Genomic DNA, 21,957 nt, shown 5'->3' on the forward strand with positions numbered 1-21,957 from the left:
TCCATTGGTAAGAGAGGCATTCTGCATCATGTTGTGATTTGTTGTTACAGTTTCGAAAGCGTACGTTCCTAGAAGAATCAGCCAATATATTGCTTCGTTCTACGTATATATCGCGAAAAGGCCATGAATCTGAAATCAGAGAAACTCAGTTTCACACGGTGGTTTAACAACAACATTTTTTCTCGGGAGACATTAGCGACTGTAACAGGAAGGATTGGGAGTGACTGTGGTATCAAAGCACCCTCCACCACACATCATAAGGCGGCTTGCAGAGTGTAGCGGTAGACGTAGATGTATAGATTGTAATGTGAACACACTTTTCTGTCACTTCAACTCGTTCAAGAGAAAGACCAGTAGTGTAAGGAAGCAAATAACACATGGTGACGGACGATAGCTGAGACGCATAATGTACTGAAGCACGCAGAGGGAGGTTTACTCGAATGTTCAAATGTGTGTGAATTCATAAGGGACCAAACAGCAAGGACATCGGTCCCGAGACTTACACAGTACTTAAACTAACTCAAATTAACTTATGCTACGAACATACACACCCATGCCCGAGGGAGGACTTGACCTCCGGCAACGCAATCCGCGATATGGCGCCTCAAACCGAGGGACCACTGCTCGCAGCTAGCGAGAGTTTACACAGTATTATATGGAACAGGTGTGCCAAAGAGACCATAGTTTCTACAGTGAGGGTAAAAGTAGCGGCTTCTATCAGTGTTTGTGAACATAATGTTGGTTCTCACAGAGTTATTTTAGAAAAAAATTGACAAAATTGGGATTCAAATATGCTTATCAAACAGCACAAGCATCAGCAAAAAGGGACAATAGAGCATTGTAGCAATCTGAAATAAAATATTCGAAAAAATATAAAGTTCGTAGAAATACTGATGATGCCAAAAATCAGAGAGAAGAAGCTATATTTGAAAATGATTGTAGTGTAAACTAAGATGTCGGGTAGTTTTGTAGAATCTTGTACCGCAAGGAAGCAAGGGATAGGAAGTTGTTATGAGCGGTCGGTATCCTCTTTATACAACACAAAAGCACACGTGCATAAATACGGTTCTTTATTTGTATGAAGATTTACGTATCTTCATTAGAGTCCAAGTGTTGTGGTACAAGCTTATCAGTAATAGTCCTTTTGCAGTCTTACTACCATTACAAACTTTAGTGTCACTGCTGGTCCCGCTACAGTCACTAATCTGGTCGCCGTGTACTGTCGTAACCTGCGATGTGAACTGAGCTCGCTTTGCTTGTGGACTCTCAGACGCCAAACCGGAAGAGTGAGTCAGTGACTGATGCCCCCAACCCCGTCAGTGGCGGCGGCTAAATACATGCTCTCGAGAGGGCGTTTGCGGTGTGTTGCTTGTCGGTGTGGCACTGACCTCTCTCATTACACTTCCGCTTCATGCCGTAGCTACTATCGATTTTCGCGCATCATCTTTGGCGACCGGTGTGCTGGCGACAGCTTATGTCAGCACAGTTTTGATTTAACTGCGTATTATTCACACATGCCAGTGATAACCAACAATTTCACATATGGATCTGAAAAAAACAAATGTTCGAAAAAAATTTTTGATTAGCAAATTTGAATTACCTGCTTAATTCTGCATGTCAAGATATGTTATGAAACAAATTTTCAGCCACTTGTCCTTTTCTACGATCGGGATGAAATTTCAGTGGTATCTCCCCTTAAAGAAAATCGCATCATCTGCAAACAGTCATTTGGAGCTACCGACGTTATCTACACTCCTGGAAATTGAAATAAGAACACCGTGAATTCATTGTCCCAGGATGGGGAAACTTTATTGACACATTTCTGGGGTCAGATACATCACATGATCACACTGACAGAACCACAGGCACATAGACACAGGCAACAGAGCATGCACAATGTCGGCACTAGTACAGTGTATATCCACCTTTCGCAGCAATGCAGGCTGCTATTCTCCCATGGAGTCGATCGTAGAGATGCTGGATGTAGTCCTGTGGAACGGCTTGCCATGCCATTTCCACCTGGCGCCTCAGTTGGACCAGCGTTCGTGCTGGACGTACAGACCGCGTGAGACGACGCTTCATCCAGTCCCAAACATGCTCAATGGGGGACAGATCCGGAGATCTTGCTGGCCAGGGTAGTTGACTTACACCTTCTAGAACACGTTGGGTGGCACGGGATACATGCGGACGTGCATTGTCCTGTTGGAACAGCAAGTTCCCTTGCCGGTCTAGGAATGGTAGAACGATGGGTTCGATGACGGTTTGGATGTACCGTGCACTATTCAGTGTCCCCTCGACGATCACCAGAGGTGTACGGCCAGTGTAGGAGATCGCTCCCTACACCATGATGCCGGGTGTTGGCCCTGTGTGCCTCGGTCGTATGCAGTCCTGATTGTGGCGCTCACCTGCACGGCGCCAAACACGCATACGACCATCATTGGCACCAAGGCAGAAGCGACTCTCATCGCTGAAGACGACACGTCTACGGTCTTGGCGTGCATCCGTGCGTCGCTGCGGTCCGGTCCCAGGTCGACGGACACGTGCACCTTCCGCAGACCACAGGCGACAACATCGATGTACTGTGGAGACCTCACGCCCCACGTGTTGAGCAATTCGGCGGTACATCCACCCGGCCTCCCGCATGCCCACTATACGCCCTCGCTCAAAGTCCGTCAACTGCACATACGGTTCACGTCCACGCTGTCGCGGCATGCTACCAGTGTTAAAGACTGCGATGGAGCTCCGTATGCCATGGCAAACTGGCTGACAATGACGGCGGCGGTGCACAAATGCTGCGCAGCTAGCGCCATTCGACGGCCAACACCGCGGTTCCTGGTGTGTCCGCTGTGCCGTGCGTGTGATCATTGCTTGTACAGCCCTCTCGCAGTGTCCGGAGCAAGTATGGTGGGTCTGACACACCGGTGTCAACGTGTTCTTTTTTCCATTTCCAGGAGTGTATATTAAACAGACACTTCCTTTGGGTACTTCTATAATTACCTTTACATTTGCAGAATTTGTACGACGTGTCGAGTTCCGTTCGCAAGGAGGTTTTGAATGCCGTCACAGATCTGATCTGCTGCTCGCTTAGGTTTTTAAGTCAATGGCAATGTGGGACTACGTCAAACGCCTTCCTGTAGTCAACAACACTGCATCAATCTCAGCGCTGCTGTGGCTCACATAAAGGAATAGAGCGAACTGAGTTTCGCGAGATCTCTGTTTGTTGATTTTTGTAGAGGAGATTTAGCGACTGTTATGACCTTGGACAAGAGATTTTGACCTTCTTGACGTGTTGTTACCAGTTCAGCGCAGAGCTAAACCCGATGGCCTCTCTGATCGGCTTTCAGAGGCGAGGAACGAACTTCGCTGCATTTCGCCTCATGTTCATTTCATCAGTTAGGTTGCTCGGTTCATGATGAAACTACAACGATTTCACAAGCTTCACGGAATGTCTGCCTTCTGTCCATGTGGCTTACTTCTCGTACTTACGTTATCGTTTCCGGCGCTGTACGTGTTGACATTCCGCCCGAGTACTTGTTATTCACCATAGAACCACTGCCACCTCTAAACCGCTCAAACCACAAAAAGATTCTTGCTAAACTGAAACTGCGACCGCTAAAAGCCTCTCTCAGCACGCAGTGGGTTTTATCTGCAGTTATGTGGAGCTTAAAAGAAAACTCAATGCAGTTCGTTTGCTCCTTCAAGTGAGCCATTTCGAATTCAAAGACACAGCAGAAAACGGAAAGAAATCGGTGAGAAAGTGCACACCGATGGCGTTACCTAAGACGAGAAAAAGCACTGACTGAAGCCAGGGAATGGGGATGGTGATGATGGTGGTGGTGGTGGTGGGGTTGACTTTCCACTATCTTGTGGAGACCAGGACGAGAGTTACTCCAATAAAACCCTGTGTGAAACTTAGCCCACTCATCAGGGTATGTACTTAGATACGACATACTTCACAAACAAAACAAACTCGCAGCTTATTAATCACTGTCATTATGATAAATCTAATTGACTGTTCTTCAATGATTATTAGTTTATTTTATCTGCATTTACTTTTGCTTCTGTGAGAAAAGGATTCCAGCATGAGTCATACTACACTGAATTACAAAGTGTAAATGATGTTTCTTGTAAAATGAAGTTTGGTTTAAATATTTACTCAGATTTTCACTACCCATTAAATCAACGGATTTCTATGGCCTGACAGAAAAAAAATCGGAGCACCAGAATAAAATTAATGTAAGGTAATGAAATTTCGAGAATACTTTTGTCTAGGTAACAAATATATGTGATTAACACTGAAAGATCACAGTTTAATGTAAGTGCAAGGTAAGCCATTACAAGTGTGAAATGCTAGTACGTTACGAGTGAATAACCAGTGTAGCCTCCAGCAGAATATTGCATGCAAACGTGCATGTATTGTGTCCTACTGGTGCTGGATGTCAGATTGTGGGATGGAGTTGGATGCCTTTGCACTTGGTCGGTCAATTAATTCTGTTTGCGGATGACGTTGGAGTTGTTGTCCGATAATGTCATATACGTGCTCGATTGGAGGCAAATCTGGTGATCGAACAGGCCAAGACTACGTGTTGACAATGTAGAGGATATTGGTTACAAAAGCGGTATGTGGGCGAGCGTTTTCCTGTCTGAAAACACCCCTTAGAATGCTGTTGATGAATGGCAGCACAACAAGTCTAATTATCAGACATACGAATCTGCGGTCATGGGTGCATGGGATAGCCGCGAGATTGCTGCTGCAGTCGTAAGAAATCATACCCTAGAACATAAATCCGGTGTAGTTCCAGTATGTGTTTGCGCGCAGACAGGTTGGTGGGAGATCCTCAGTCGGCGTCCTCCTAGTCAACACACGGCCCTCACTGGCGACGAGGCAAAACAAGCTTGCATCAGAAAACATACCTCCTCTCTGGCGTCCAATGAGCTCTCTCTTGACAACATTGAAGTAAGAAATGGCGGAGGTTTGGGGTCAGTCGAATGCACGCTACAGGGTGTTGGTCTCGGAGTTGTCCTTGAAGTAATGGAGTTGCAACAGTTCGTTGTGTCAATGGGGTGCTAACTGATGTTCAAATCGCTGCTGCAGATGCTGCACGATGCGCCACAACGGCATGCCGCATGCGATGGTCTCCGCTCTTGGTAGAGCCACTTGGCCGCCCGTAAGCCGGTCTTCTTGCGACCGTGTATTTCCGTGACCACCGGTACCCTACATTAAGGTACAGTGGGTACGCTCCTGCCAAGTATCTCTGCAACATCGCATAAGGAACGTCCAGCTTCTCATAGTCCTAACACATGACCTCGTTCAAACCCAGTCACGTGTTGTCGCCCTAAGGGCATTCTTGACTAACATCAACTCACAACGTCCAATCTCAAGGGTTAACTAAGGCTCACGATCGTTATAGCCTGTATTTAAAGCAAACTTGATTTGCATCCTCATAGTGGCACCACTAACGCGAAATTTGGACAGACATTAACTTTCAGATGTTGAAACACGCCTACCAACGGTCGTTTGTGTCGCACAAATACTTCTTGGTGTTCCGGTTTTTTTTCCGTCAGTGTATTTCATCACTTGTCAAACCAGGTGCAGCAGCAGCACTTCGCTACTATTCACTCGTTATTTTAGGATATGGCATCAAGCATCAGATATAGCTCGTTTGCTGTTGTAGAATAACGGTTGAATGTTGGTTCAAAGGACCTCAAAGCTGAGCTACAATCTGTAAGAATGACCGATCCTGTTGTCTTGGCAAACTGACGTGACAACTCTTCATTTATACCAGATACACTGTGAAGCTCTGAAAATCTCTTTTCATATAGATATCTCTCCTTCTGTAAGCAACAGTTTGGTTGCTGAAGAAACCTGATTTTCTTTTTGTATTGGATGTTTATGTCACAGAAACCAGATGGCACTAATAAGAGTCGAGGGACATGAAGGAGAAGCAGTGGTTGGGAAGGGAGTAAGACAGGGTTGTAGCCTCTCCCCGATCTTATTCAATCTGTATATTGAGCAAGGAGTAAAGGAAACAAAAGAAAATTTCGGAGTAGGTATTAAAATCCATGGAGAAGAAATAAAAACTTTGAGGTTCACCGATGACATTGTAATTCTGTCAGAGACAGCAAAGGACTTGGAAGAGCAATTGAATGGAATGGACAGTGTCTTGAAAGGAGGGTATAAGATGAACATCAACAAAAGCAAAACGAGGATAATGGAATGCAGTCGAATTAAATCGAGTGATGCAGAGGGAATTACATTAGGAAATGAGAGACTTAAAGTAGTCAAGGAGTTCTGCTATTTGGGGAGCAAAATAACTTTATGATGGTCGAAGCAGAGAGGATGTAAAAGGTAGACTAGAATTGGCAAGGAAAGCGTTTCTGAAGAAGAGAAATTTGTTAACATCGAGTATAGATTTAAGTGTCAGGCAGTCTTTTCTGAAAGTATTTGTATGGAGTGTAGCCATGTATGGAAATGAAACATGGACGATAAATAGCTTGGACAAGAAAAGAATAGATGCTTTCGAAGTGTGGTGGTACAGAAGATTGGTGAAGATTAGATGGGTAGATCACATAACTAATAGGGAGGAATATAATTGGGGACAAGAGAATTTTGTGGCACAACTTGACAAGAAGAAGGGATCGGTTGGTAGGACATGTTCTGAGGCATCAAGGGATCACAAATTTAGTATTGGAGGGCAGCGTGGAAGGTAAAAATCGTAGAGGGAGACCAAGAGATGACTACACTAAGTAGATTCAGAAGGATGTAAGTTGCAGTAGATACTGGGAGATGAAGAAGCTTGCACAGGATAGAGTAGCATGGAGAACTGCATCAAACCAGTCTCAGGACTGAAGACCACAACAACAACAACAACAACATTTATGTCACACACAGTGTACAACTTTCTCTTTATATGAACAACAGGGCCAAGAGGTTGAGCGTCTAGATTGAGGGAATATCATCTGGCAACATCAAAGAGAAGCAAAAAGGAATAAAATAAGCAGTAAATATTGATTCCTGCGGTGACCAGAAGTTATTATTACTTTCTGGATAAGAAGCTCCAAAAGTAAAGATAAAATCTTCCAACCTAACAATTAGTGAAATGCGGAATAACCATTCGCACACAAGAAAGAATTAATGTGCTGCAAATTTGAAATGAATAATTTGTTGCGTAGTCACAACATTTACTCACTGGATTGTTTCAAATGGAAACATTGAAGTAAAATATATAATGGACGCATGGATTGTGTACATCAGTATAGATAAGCCTGACATCAAAATCCGTCAAATAAATAGATATTACCCATTGAAACATTGCAGTTAATTCCACAGAATGTAGCGGAACATACACCTTGCATGTATGAGAGATACGATGAAAAAACGCAGGGTTATGATGTGAGTGTATGACTCTGTAGTTCGATCGAACTGAACTTTGCGAGAACATCAGAACATGCTGTGCCATATTTAGCTGGTTTAGGGCTACTATATTTCCTTGAAAAACCTTGATCCACAAACTTTTTCTTGAACTGTCCATCGTTAATCTACAAATTATAAACATAAACTTGGAAACTAGTGAGTGAAAATGAACAATCCATATTTCTAGCAAAAGTAATAGTTTAACTAAAGCATTTTTCTGTGGCAAATGACAGCAGGCTTTCCGTTTATGTTTGTGCATCCGTAGGTGAGATTTTTATGGAAATCTGCGTTTGCATTTCGATAGATAATCGTATTATACACACCTGCTGCTCAGTGTGTCTTGATTTCCGCAAATGGCACACGGCGCAAGTTGCTAGCTTCATGTTTCTAACCTTTTTGGTTGAAACAAAGAACTTGAGGCCTCTGGCAGCGGAAGTTTGTTTTGGCCCAATGCGCTATGCAAATTGATATTGTTGTTGTTGTTGTGCTCTTCAGTCCTGAGACTGGTTTGATGTAGCTCTCCATGCTACTCCATTATGAAAAATTAGTCAATGAGTAGCCGGAAGAGAAGTGTATACTGCATAGATATGCCAGAATTTTTGAATTCAGGCCTTTGTTCGTGATAGAAGGCGAATATACTAAAGATCTCCGCCTCTGGGAGGTGAGCTAAAGGCGGGAGGGGGTGGAAATGTCTCATTTTTTAGTTTTACGCTTACATCTCGGGAACGCAGAACTGTAGAAAAAATGTTCTAAATAAAACGAAAGCCAGTGAATTTCCTATAAAACTGTCTCCTTACGTATTTGTGATATTCCGACCGGTTTTCCAGATGAACTTTATTGAAAATCGATTATTTCCGAAAAAAAAAATCATTTTTATCTCACGCTTTCTGCCAAGCACATGCTTCTAGTGTCTCCCGCGATCATTTCACAGAAAAATTGACAGAAATGAAGAGAGAGAGCATTAAATTTCCTTCAGTTTCATGTACACTTTTGCCACTTTATCCCCATCCAATCAAAAGCTACAGAGTTTCTAAGGTGTTCGCTGAATTTCGAAGTTCCTCTAGAAATGGCTGTTTTCAGAGCCTGTTGTGTTTTTAACTGCTGAAACTTGATATCATTATTAACAACGCTTTAACGATGAAAATAAGGTAAGTGCAATTGTAACATAACACTTCTTCATGATTATAGCTTTTATTATACACTCCTGGAAATGGAAAAAAGAACACATTGACACCGGTGTGTCAGACCCACCATACTTGCTCCGGACACTGCGAGAGGGATGTACAAGCAATGATCACACGCACGGCACAGCGGACACACCAGGAACCGCGGTGTTGGCCATCGAATGGCGCTAGCTGCGCAGCATTTGTGCACCACCGCCGTCAGTGTCAGCCAGTTTGCCGTGGCATACGGAGCTCCATCGCAGTCTTTAACACTGGTAGCATGCCGCGACAGCGTGGACGTGAACCACGTGAACCGTATGTGGAGTTGACGGACTTTGAGCGAGGGCGTATAGTGGGCATGCGGGAGGCCGGGTGGACGTACCGCCGAATTGCTCAACACGTGGGGCGTGAGGTCTCCACAGTACATCGATGTTGTCGCCACTGGTCGGCGGAAGGTGCACGTGCCCGTCGACCTGGGACCGGACCGCAGCGACGCACGGATGCACGCCAAGACCGTAGGATCCTGCGCAGTGCCGTAGGGGACCACACCGCCACTTCCCAGCAAATTAGGTACACTGTTGCTCCTGGGTATCGGCGAGGACCATTCGCAACCGTCTCCATGAAGCTGGGCTACGGTCCCGCACACCGTTAGGCCGTCTTCCGCTCACGCCCCAACATCGTGCAGCCCGCCTCCAGTGGTGTCGCGACAGGCGTGAATGGAGGGACGAATGGAGACGTGTCGTCTTCAGCGATGAGAGTCGCTTCTGCCTTGGTGCCAATGATGGTCGTATGCGTGTTTGGCGCCGTGCAGGTGAGCGCCACAATCAGGACTGCATACGACCGAGGCACACAGGGCCAACACGCGGCATCATGGTGTGGGGAGCGATCTCCTACACTGGCCGTACACCTCTGGTGATCGTCGAGGGGACACTGAATAGTGCACGGTACATCCAAACCGTCATCGAACCCATCTTTCTACCATTCCTAGACCGGCAAGGGAACTTGCTGTTCCAACAGGACAATGCACGTCCGCATGTATCCCGTGCCACCCAACGTGCTCTAGAAGGTGTGAGTCAACTACCCTGGACAGCAAGATCTCCGAATCTGTCCCCCATTGAGCATGTTTGGGACTGGATGAAGCGTCGTCTCACGCGGTCTGCATGTCCAGCACGAACGCTGGTCCAACTGAGGCGCCAGGTGGAAATGGCATGGCAAGCCGTTCCACAGAACTACATCCAGCATCTCTACGATCGTCTCCATGGGAGAATAGCAGCCTGCATTGCTCCGAAAGGTGGATATACACTGTACTAGTGCCGACATTGTGCATGCTCTGTTGCCTGTGTCTATGTGCCTGTGGTTCTGTCAGTGTGATCATGTGATGTATCTGACCCCAGGAATGTGTCAATAAAGTTTCCCCATCCTGGGACAATGAATTCACGGTGTTCTTATTTCAATTTCCAGGAGTGTATTATTACGATTCATATAATGAAGGTGTTTGCATGGACGTATTGAAATTAAAAAATGAAAAACCTTTGCAGTCAAGGCAACTTTTTTGTTTCTTTATTTCTTTTATTTATATTTTTAGGCGAAAGCGTTGAGGCTCATAATTCTACGTAGTCAGTGGAGACGTCGTCCAGCTAGAATGATAAATTGTCGATGTCGTCGTCATCACCTTCTTCCTAAATTTAACATTGCGACTCCGTTGTTTCAATTGCCCTTGCAATTCGGGAACGTGACAGAGCAGTTTAACAATGCTTTTCTACAACCACACCTTGGACTGTAATACCGTTCAGTGCATTGGCAAAAAATCATCTTCAAGATTTCGTCAGGGGTAGCGTCTAACTCAGATAGTTAGTCTTGGTATGAACTACAAAAACAGAAATGTTGAAGAGATATGAGGACCGCATATTCGTGATCGCAGGATGCAACAGTTGCTAGGTATGAATAATTTGTTGTAGAGGCACCGGCTACAAAGTGTTAGATGCTATGATAGCAAGAAATAATAACGTGAAAAAAGAGTGACTCAGTATCGTCCAAAAAGTTACTGAGAAAAAGAGACAAGATATTCAAAAAGAAATATGTTATGTCATTTACCTGCCAAGAGGGTATACATTCTCTTGCCCGATATCTTCAAACCTTTGAGGAGGATATGTTAAAAAAAATCTGATGAACCAAAGTCGAAATGTGTTGCTGTTGGACATACCATCACATCCGTTGTCAGGTTTCGCAGCTTCTTGCCACCAATAGTGAAAGGCATCTTCCTTCTTCTTCACTGGAAATACGCCTAAAAAACTTGATCTGTCTTCCAGCAAGTATGGGTTTCGGATCATCACATTACGAAGCACAAAAATTGGAAATACCTGTGATTTCTTACGCTCAGTTGACCTACAAACCAACTGCATTCAACCAACTTGTTTTTTATAGCGTGGATATTTGCACCATGGACGGGCTAAATACCTTCCATGCTATGGGTGGGATGAAACATGTCACTCCATCCAAACATCTTGATATTCAGGAGTACCAACAGGAACAACGATGCCTACGTCTGCTGAAACTGGAAAACTCGCAGCTTTTCCGCTCCGCTAGAAACGTAGACAGCGGTGGAAGGTCTTCAGAATGTGACTGACACTCACTGACGTCCCAGAAGAGCCACCACATCCTGCACGACATGCCATCCTGTGGTTTGTTACCAAACAGCTAGGTATTGCTGTCCCGGATTGGCAGAGGTACATGCACTATAAAACAAGAGGAAAACCAAGTGAAAAGACTTCCGTTATTACCCTTCCTTTTATAAATGCTCCTCTATCAGACTACGTCACAGTTCACACAGAGCTGCACTACGCACGCAAGTTGTATGACGCAGTTCCTGTAAACCATAAATTTTGATCAACTCATATACTGGAAATCTAGGGATGTTTTTAGAGCTGTAACGAATACATCACACTCCGAGCTGTCGAGTTGTACGTCTCGGCGTATTTCTTTTGCTGTTGTAATTTTTGGGGTGTGTGGCGTACTACTAGATGGGAGCTGGTTGAAAAGAAGTTTTGTCCACTATATATTCTCTGTTATCAGTGGACATAATGCTGGATGGGCACGCCTCTGCCAGAGCAGCGTGCGGTAAGTTTATTATTGAAAATACCTTGTCAAACAAGTTACGACGAAGCCGAACTTTCGGAGGGAGAGCAGACATGCGTCAGCATCCTTACGTCAGGTTTCATCTTCGAACCTCCCTCACTGAATTCTTTGAATCAAAACAAATTACTTGAATCATTGGCTATCAGTTATTACGGTATACTGATAATTTTTGCTTGTGGACCGTCTGACAGCAACTGAATAAAACACAATTTTAGTGCATACGCGTTTCGCCTTTATTTTCTGCAAGGCATCATCAGTGGCAGGTAACGTGGACGATTTCCTACATATTACTCTCCTGTTGCTTTTTTGGTGTTGTTCTTCTTCTTATAAATGCCAATTTCGGCTTCTTCCCACATTTCACAGCACTATGAACTGAACACAAGTTTCGATGCAGAGTTTTGGTTTCAACAGGAAATTCGGGTAAATACTCGCCAAGCATCAAGTAATGCTGACGTTGATACTGTGAACACATGTATCAAGAAATCACTAAATTTCTTGGTTGCTGTTATTGGAGAGAACGTCGACTTGTCTGTTTTCTTGTTAGACAAAATCTCAACTGATCGCCACATTCTGCTGTTAAAACTTAGAAGAGGAGTGTATGTTTCTTACAACCGCTGCAGTAGGAGCTGAAGCTGAACATGAAGGTCAACACCCATTAGTTATTATTACAAGCATTCACAGGCTGTGACGCAACATCCGAAGCATATTGCGAGCGTGAAGAGGGTTTTGTCAAAATGTACCAGAAGTCCAAAATCACACAACGTGCAACCTAGATATCTACTTAACTGTTCTTCTTTCCCTGACTCCATTGAGGCAGCCGGGATGATGATTACTCTCTCGGTATGGCGCTCCAGTCACAGAAAAATCACTCGACGAAATTCGCTACAAATCATTTATCGAAGCAGCTGGAAACATGAAGCCTGATCTCTCAATTCTCTTTCCAACTGAGGGAGCTGTTGGGCCGCATGCATTCCGGCCGTACCACCAAGTACATCTGTAGTTAGGGGAGGTATCTAATGGTGGGCGCTGAATTGTTGTTGGGAGAGAAGGAATGACGAACTATTTGCGGAACTTTCGGAGCTGGATGCTGCCCCTGACGAAATCTAGAAGATGATTTTTTGCCGATTCACGAAAGGTTGTGACAGTGGCAAGTGTGATTGTAGAAAAGAGTGGTTAAACTGCTCTGTCGCATGCTCTAATTGCAAGGGCAATTGCGTGAGTGGAGTCGCAACGTAAAGTCAGGAAAAGGTGACGACGATCGACGATGACATCGATACTTTATCGATTTCGTTGAACGACGGCTTCACTGATGACGAAGATGAATGAGCCTGGATCAAAAAATGGATCACAGTTTCTTCATTTTTGAATTACTATTAGTCCATTGTATGAATGGTAAATATAATGAAAGCTATAGCAATAAAGAAGTGTTGTCTTTCAATTGCAATTTTCTTATATCCATCGTAAAGTGTTGTTAATAATGATTGCAATTTACAGGAGTTAAAAGACAACAGGCTCTCAGCATAGTCATTTCTAGAGGAACATTGAAATTCAGTGAACAACTTCGAAATTCTGTTGCTTTTGAAGATAAAGTACCAAAATTATATATAAAGTTAAAAAGAGAAACGATCGTTGGAAATGTTTGACCGAAAGAAAATCTTCGATTTTGAAGTACGTCTATCCCGAAAACCGTTGGGAATTCGACAAATATGCACGAGACAGTTTTACAGGAAATTTAATTTACTTTCATATTTATTCGCTACAAATTTTTTTTTTTTTTTTTGGTGCGGTGCAAAGTTCCTGAGATATAAGCGTAGAGTTTCATGAAGTTCCGGTAGGTGGCGGCGCTATAGGCTGCCTTGAAAATAGCGTCTGTAACGCGCACTCCAAGAAACCCTCCAGGGTAGCCGAGAGCGCTAATGCTTTGCTTCTTGCACTCGGATAGGCGAGCGGGCCCCGTAGCGAATCCTCAAGGTGTATTAACGACGAGGGCCAGTATGCTGGACAGCCTGGATGTGCTTTTTAGGCGGTTTTCCACATCCCACTACGCAAATACCGTGCTGGTCCCCACGTTCCGCCTCAGTTACAAGATTCACAGACATTTGAAACAGTTTGCACTATTTCATGGCTTACACTAGACACAGACAGGGGTACACTACTTGCGTCCCGGGGGGTTCGGGATGGCGGCAGGAAGTGCATCGAGCCACCCTCTGCAGCTAACACTGCCAAATCCGTAATAACACAGCCGACCCCTCTTTGAAGCGGGACGAGGCCCAAAGAAAGAATGAGAACGTGCGCTCCAAGCAGACAACTGCTATAATGTTATCTTTGGGGGTAAAACCAGAAATCCTCCAGATAGTCGTAGGCTCTTGCAGAATACGGTGATGAAAAGGATAATGAGTCGTTGGGCGAGGCATCTGTCATCATCGCCACAAGGTCTAGCAAATGCGTCCGATCTCTCTTGTGCCAGTTGTTCGCCCACAGCTGTGACTCCTGCAATTCTGGAACGTGCGCTCACCCTCACTGGAGGTGATCGACGCATCATAGTCAGACACCCCACTGCACAACTGGATGTCTCTATTGGTATTGATAACACATTCCTCCACCATTTGGGGTACTCAAAGCTCTATGTTCGCAAGGTTCTTCACCGCCTCACAGAAGACCACAAAGAGCAACGGAGGGCCATATGTGCGGAACTTCTTGCGCGTTAAGAGGCTGATCGTGTCTGTCTGGAAAATGGGTTCATCACTTCGAACAGGAAACAAACATGCGGTCCATGCAATAGCACCACACCACCTCTCCTCTGAAGAAAAACCTCAATCCCACACTCAGCCAGTGAAGTCATGGCGACAGTCTTCTAGAACTCTAGAGGGCCTCCCTCACTTTGGCTCCAAGTCGACCGGTAGAGAGGTACCATACGGACATGTAGGTTCTCCCAGTAAGGTGGGGTAAGACCGTCGCATTCAGCGGAGGTTATGTTGAAAAGTAGGAGTGGGGAATAATGAGACATATTGGACTCCTGAATAACACCAATATCCCTTCAGAGAAATATGTGTTGCTTTACGTACTGAACGCTCCTCGTTAACCAATAGAGTCTATGCAGTGCTAATCTGGCCATTACAATTGCTACACCACGAAGACGACGTGCTACAGACGCGAAATTTCGCCTACAGGAAGAGGATGCTGTGATATGCAAATGATTAGCTTTTCAGAGCATCCACACAAGGTTGGCGCCGGTGGCGGCACATACAATGTGCTGACATGAAGAAAGTTTCCAGCCGATTTCTCATACACAAATAGCAATTGACCGGCATTTTCTGGTGAAACGTTGTGATGCCCCGTGTAAGGAGGAGAAATGCGTACCATTAAGTTTCCGACTTTGATAAAGGTCGGATTGTAGCCTATCGCGATCGCGGTTTATCATATAGCGACATTGCTCCTCGCGTTGGTCGAGATCCAATGACTGGTAGCAGACTATGGAATCGGTGGGTTCAGGACGGTAATACGGAACGCCGTGATGGATCCCAACGGCCTCGTATCACTAGATGACAGGCATCTTACCCGCATGGCTGTAATGGATCATGCAGCCACGTCTCGATCCCTGAGTCAACAGTTGGGGACGTTTGCGAGACAACAACCATCTGCACGAACAGTTCGACGACGTTTGCAGCGGCATGGACTATCAGCTCGGAAACCATGGCTGCGGTTACCCTCGACGCTGCATCACACACAGGAGCACCTGCGACGGTGTACTCAACGACGAACCTGGGTGCACGAATGGCAAAACGTAATTTTTTCGGATAAATCAGGGTTCTGTTTACAGCATCATGATGGTCGCATCCGTGTTTGGCGAGATCGCGGTAAACGCAAATTGGAAGTGTTTATTCGTCACTGCCGTATTGGCGTGTCACCCGGCGTGGTGGTATGGGGTGCCATTGGTTAAACGTCTCAGTCACCTCTTGTTCGCATTAACGGCACTTTGAACAGTGTACGTTACATTTCAGATGTGTTACGACCCGTGGCTCTAACCTTCATTCGATCCCTGCGAAATCGTACATTACAGCAGGATAATGCACGACCGCATTTTGCAGGTCCTGTACGGGCCTTTCTAGATACAGAAAATGTTCGAATGCTGCCCTGGCCAGCACATTCTGCAGATCTGTCACCAATTGAAAACGCCTGGTCAATGGTGGGCGAGCCACTGGCTCGACACAATACGCCAGTCACTTCTCATGATGAACTGTGGTATCGTGTTGAAGCTGCATGGGCCGCTGTGCCTGTACACGCCATCCAAGCTCTGTTTGACTCAATCCCCAGGCGTATCAAGGCCATTATTGCGGCCAGAGGTGGTTGTTCTGGGTACTGATTTCTCAGGATCTATGCATCCAAACTGAGTGAAAATGTAATCACATGTCAGTTCTAGTGTAATATATTTGTTCAATGAATACCCGTTTATCATATGTATTTCATCTTGGTGTGCCAATTTTAATGGCCAGTAGTGTATATAGGATCACTTAACCACGAAAATGCAGTCGTCAGCAGCTGAAGTACAATGCAAAAACCTCTTTCTCCATCTCCACTGGAATCACCGTCCTCTGGCAAACCGCAATCACTCCACAGGGTTGTTTGTGCGCAAACTGCGGTACCCGGCGCGACGGCCTTTGGCAGCATCCTTCAGACAGCTCCTTGGCTGCAACACGGCTCCCCGGTCTAGGGCGTGCACCAACTGGCGTGCACTCAGCCCGTCGCTATTCCAACTCGACCCCAGCGGCACGCCCTCTTGTATACCAGCACAGCATTATACCAAACATTAGTCCCTGGCCACGGGAAAGAGACACATTCCATTCGACACGGCACAAATACATGTAAAACTGCATTTTATTTTATAGGTTCGTGGCTGTTTTAGGTTAGTGCAGGCGAAATAGCATAGTTTGTAAATTAATTATCTCGTTCAGTGGTGATTTACACACACCAAAAAAAGTTTTGCATCGCCTCAGTTCCCACAATTCCTGAAGATAGACGTTGACTGTGGATGTATCACAGACATAGTCGCTTTCACTATTCAGAGATGTCACTAAAAATACGCCCACAGATGTAAACAACCGCCTATTAGACGGAGGGACTCCGGCAGTTCCAGTCATTCCACCAGAAAGGAGGGACACGGCTCGTTTTGTCTTTAGTTTAACCATGCCTAGATGGGCAATACCGCAGATTGATCGCATCCGCGTTGTTGCTTTGTGTCAGGCGTCTCGGAGTGAACCAAAGCGTTGTTGTTCAGACATGGAGGAGATAGAGAGGGACAGAAACTGAGGCTGACATGCCTCTCTCAGGCCGCCAAAGAGCTATCTACGGATTATGGCTCGGAGGAGCCCTGACAGCAACGCCACCAGGTTGGATAATGCTTTTCGTGCAGCCACAGGACTTCGTGTTACGAATCAAAATGCGCGCAATAAGCTGCAAGATCCCCAACTTCACTCCTGACGTCCAAGGCGAGGTCCATCATTGCAACCACTACACCATGCAGCGCGGTACAGATGGGCCCAACAACATGCCGAATGGACCGCTCAGAATTGGCATCACGTACTCTTCACCGATGAGTGTCGCATATGCCTTCAACCAGACAATCATCGGAGACGTATTTGGAGGTAACCGGGTCAGGCTGAACGCCTTATATACCCTGTCCAGCGAGTGAAGCAAGGGGGAGGTTCCCTGCTGTTTTGGGGTGCCATTATGTGCTCAGAGTTTCGCCGCTGGTGGTCATGGAAGGCTGCATAACAGCTGAACGATACGTGAATGCCATCCTCCGACCGATAGTGCAACCATATCGGCACCATATTGGCGAGGCTTCGTCTACAAAGACGACAATTCGCATCTCCATCGTGCACATCTTGTAAATTGCTCATTTCATGATAACGACATCTCTCGACTAGAGTGGGCAACATGTTCTACAGACACGAATCCTGTCGAACGTGCCTGGGATAGATTGAAATGGGCTGTTTATGGATGGCGTGACCCACGAACCACTCTGAGGGATCTACGCCGAATCACCGTTGAGGAATGGGACAATCTGTACTAACAGTGCCTTGACGAACTTTTGGATAGTAAGCCACAACGAATACAGGCATACATCAATGAAAGAGGAAATGCTACTGGGTATTAGAGGTACCGGTGTGTACAGCAATCTCTGAAGGTCTCACTGTATGGTGGTACAACATGAAATGTATAGTTTTAATGAGCAATAAAAAGGGCGGAAATGATGTTTATGTTGATCTCTATTCCAGTTTTCTGTACACGTTAAGGAACTCTCGGAACCGAGGTGATGCAAAACTTTTTCTGATTTGTGTATATTCTGTTTTGTTGTGGATGAGCAGTGTCATGTTTGTATCATAATGTGAAATAATTGTATCTGCCTGAAAGCAATTTTTGTAGAAAGCTTACCAACTACACACAGGGACCGATGTTACAACCAAATTCATGTATCTGTAATGACTTGGGCATGTTACAGGGGCGAGACCGCCGAAACCGGCCCAGAAGAAACCGCCGCCGACCGAAGATGGTAATTATGCATTTACTAAAATAATCTTGCACTTATGTGTGAACTGTCAGCTGGTAAGCACAGTCCACCTGCTGTCCTATAATAAACGACCGGAGTACCGAATAGCGATTTCTCCCCTTTCTTCCTACCTCTGCCGTTCAAATCCTGTTTACCTCCCATTTCAAATAACTCGAGTAAAATAACTCTGTGACTGGAGGATTGCAGTGGTGAGAGTTCGGTGGAGGGAGGGGGGGTGAGTGGGGGGGGGGGGGAGGTGAATATTGTCAGAGTGCAGCGAGCCATGCTTGAAAAGTCTTGCATGCCCGTACAGAGCAGGCAAAACAGTCACAATGCAGCGTCTGAGAAAAAACTGCGATTGGATAGCGGATATTCCCCAGCACTGGATTCCCTGCAACATCAGTCACAAAGCTGTTTTAATTAAACTATTGAAAGGGCCATATTGACGAGTGTACTCATCCAGCAGACCTGCACCTTGGAAATCCTGGGTTAGAACTAACACTTTCATAGCTTGTATGGTAATGTTCACCATACAAGTGCGCGCGTGTACGTTTTCCTCCCCGTTTCTTCGTTCTGTCTTCATGTAGCTAGTTTGAATCTCAAACAGTATAAGGTTAAAATGGTTCAAATGGCTCTGAGCATTATGAGACTTAACATCTATGTTTATCAGTCCCCTCGAACTTGGAACTATTTAAATCTAACTAACCTAAGGACATCACACAACACCTAGCCATCACGAGGCAGATAAAATCCGTGACCCCGCCGGGAATCGAACCCGGGAACCCGGGCGTGAGAAGCGAGAACGCTACCGCACGAGCACGAGATGCGGGCCAGTATAAGGAGAAAAGCCTTCTCTCAGAGACGGAAACTATTTTCACAGGAAAACCGCTCTTGTAAAACGCAGTTTATTTCGTTTATATGCGATAAGCAGCAAATGATAAATACAGGTGAACAGGTAGTTTGATTCTCCCTGAATTTCAGAGAGGAGAGGGCCAGTCTGAGCTGCAGTTGGCTAAAAACTAAGATGTGGCCAGACAATGTGTCTAACAAGTATGTGTTTGGCTTGAAGAATTTTTATGTAACAACAAGCAGTACTATGTGTTTGGCTTGAAGAATTTTTATGTAACAACAAGCAGTACTTTATATGGAGCAGCTAATATTCAACTTGAACACGAAAAATTCCGGGTGTGACCCTAAGATTCATGATAAGACCATAATACATAAATGATTAGGGCGATGAATACTGTCAGGGTAACGATAAAGATTGTAGCTGTGAAATAGCTGCATAAAAATTTGAAGATTTTGAAGACTGCTGTAAATGTTATTGTTAAAAGAAATGTGATTGCTTCTGATTTGCGTCAGTGTTTTGATAGCCACGAGCAACAGCCTATCAGATACCTCTGTGACTATGTCTGTTGTCTGAAGGAGAGGATCGCCGTGGAAAATTGTAGGCAAATGCAGGAACTCTTGCAGAGTATTTCCGTTTGAAGTGCTAATTTTCAGCTCTCATTAAATACTTGTAGTTAAAAACGCAGAGAAGTCAGAAGCTGATGACCTGATGACGGAGCAGTGAGTCATCCGAAACCGACCGCATTTGAAAAAGAGATTTAAGCAGGCGGCTGAATGTGTTGCCATTAATTCTCATACGAATAATAAATGTTTCAGGTGTCCTTTGTTCCATCCTTTTGCAGGTTGAAAAGCACGTTAAAAACTCCCTAATCCTTGGCTGTGCCAGTTTTGACTACTCATCCCTTGCTTTTTACAGATACGTCATACGCCTTGAAATTCGTGTTCTAAGTATCCGTCGAAGAGGATGCTGACATTCGGCTTCCATATTACTCTCGCATGTTTGAATTATCAACGGTGTCGTGTGACAGTAATGGTCAGGCGCGGAGAGAGGTGCTATTCCAGAAGTAACTACATTTGTTGTTAAAAGCCATCTTACGGGTTTTCGATACAGCCTGACCGATGACGTATACATTACGTAGGTATAAGTCGGTATTGAAGCATTTGTTTGTTTCCACGTGTCTTGGAAGCCAAGGATTTAAATGAGCGTCTTTAGTTCTGCCTAAATGTTGAAGTTTGGATGTTTATCCTAAATGCCGATAGTAGTTGAATTCATCGCCTAAGATTATTTTCTGCGGATTCTTATGCAACAAATGTAAGCACACCGTACAAAAAATTAGTCACCCCAGAGCACACGCACAGACAAATCGTTAAGCCCTTACAGATGGCGCAGCGATTGAGCTACGTGTTCAACCGATATCGCATTGCCTCTAGGTCAGAAGGAGGCCGTGGCGGTTAGTGAGACATTTATGTTGATGGCATAAATTGTACATAAACATGGGTAGGTGTAAGGAAGTGACATATGGTGAAAAAGGAGCAATCATGTTCATGAAGTTGCCAGATTTGTTCGTCTTTCGCGGTCGACAGCTCAACGTGTTTACAGCAGTGGCGCAACACACGTGGCCACAAAACACGACGGCACAATTGTGGTCGGAAAAAGACCCTGAGTGAGAGGGACAGAAGATGCATTTCAAGACTTGTGAATCGAAATCGCTGCAGGTAGTGACTGGAGGTGCGTCCCTACCCGTTACCGAGATAACATTGCGATGGGAAGTTCATCCAATGAATGCGTTTAGAGTCGCTCAAGCCATTGCTTACACAGGCTCACAAGGACAACAACAGCAAAGTTCATCAAGCTGGGAAAGGTGTGACTGGTTTCTTGAACACTCCCCCACCATATTACATTTCGAATAGCTTGCAAAATCACCTGACTTGGACATCATAGAAAATCCGTGTGTCAGGTTGGGACATCGAGTAAAATGCCGACATCGGCATCCCCCCAATTTAGTGGAATTGTGCGATGAAATTCTCAGCGAGTGGCTTAACCTGGATGCGATGTACCTGAACAACATTGTGGACTCACTTCCTAAACGAGTCCAAGCGATTATCGAGTCCAGGGGCGGAATTATGCGGTAGTAAATGGTGCTTCTAATTATTGCTCTAGGCGTGACCAATTTTTTGTCAGGGTAGCATACTACTTCGGTCTTAACCTAGTTATTTATCTGTTTTGCTACCTGAAGAAAAATGGGCACATACACAAGGTTGATTACAAAGATAAGCAAAAATTTTTATGTTTTGTTCTACAAGTAATACCAAAGAAAAAAGTACATATAAGCATAGGTTCTCAAATGTTTACTTACGGGGTTACGGCTAATAAAAGATGTTGCCTGGAATTTAGCAACTTCGCTAATATGAAGCCAGTGCAAAGTAGGACGAGGTTAAAGTAAAGCACGATTTCCATTTGTAAGTAGGTTGTTTAGGTTTCTATATTGGTAACGCCACGTAGCACTCTGTATGAAAATCACTGGCTGTGCTGTGTGCAGTCTGTGGCTGGTTTGCATTGTTGTTCGATATTGTAGTGTTGGGCAGTTGGCTGCTAACAGCGCGTAGCGTTGCGTTGTTGGAGGTGAGCCGCCAGCAGTGGTGGATGTGGGGAGAGAGATGGCAGAGTTTTGAGAGCGGATGATCTGGACATGTGACCATCAGAGACAGTAAATTTGTAAGACTGGATGTCATGAACTGATATATAGACTTTTGAACACTATTAAGGTAAATAAATTGTTTGTTCTTTATCAAAATCTTTCATTTGCTAACTGTGCGTATCAGTAGTTAGTCCCTTCATTAGTTAG

General features: G+C 45.0%; 1 protein-coding gene across 1 annotated transcript in view; it reads left to right on the forward strand.

Moving 5' to 3' along the window:
- The window catches only part of LOC126285232 (serine protease inhibitor I/II-like), a 109,647-nt gene that overhangs the window by 6,053 nt on the left and 81,637 nt on the right, over nucleotides 1-21,957 (forward strand). The window contains exon 2 of the mRNA XM_049984530.1: nucleotides 18,215-18,265. Within this exon, the coding sequence (XP_049840487.1) occupies nucleotides 18,215-18,265 (51 nt within the window). The remainder of the gene's footprint in view (nucleotides 1-18,214; nucleotides 18,266-21,957) is intronic.

This window comes from Schistocerca gregaria, chromosome 8, assembly GCF_023897955.1.
Source record: "Schistocerca gregaria isolate iqSchGreg1 chromosome 8, iqSchGreg1.2, whole genome shotgun sequence".
Lineage (NCBI taxonomy): Eukaryota > Metazoa > Arthropoda > Insecta > Orthoptera > Acrididae > Schistocerca > Schistocerca gregaria.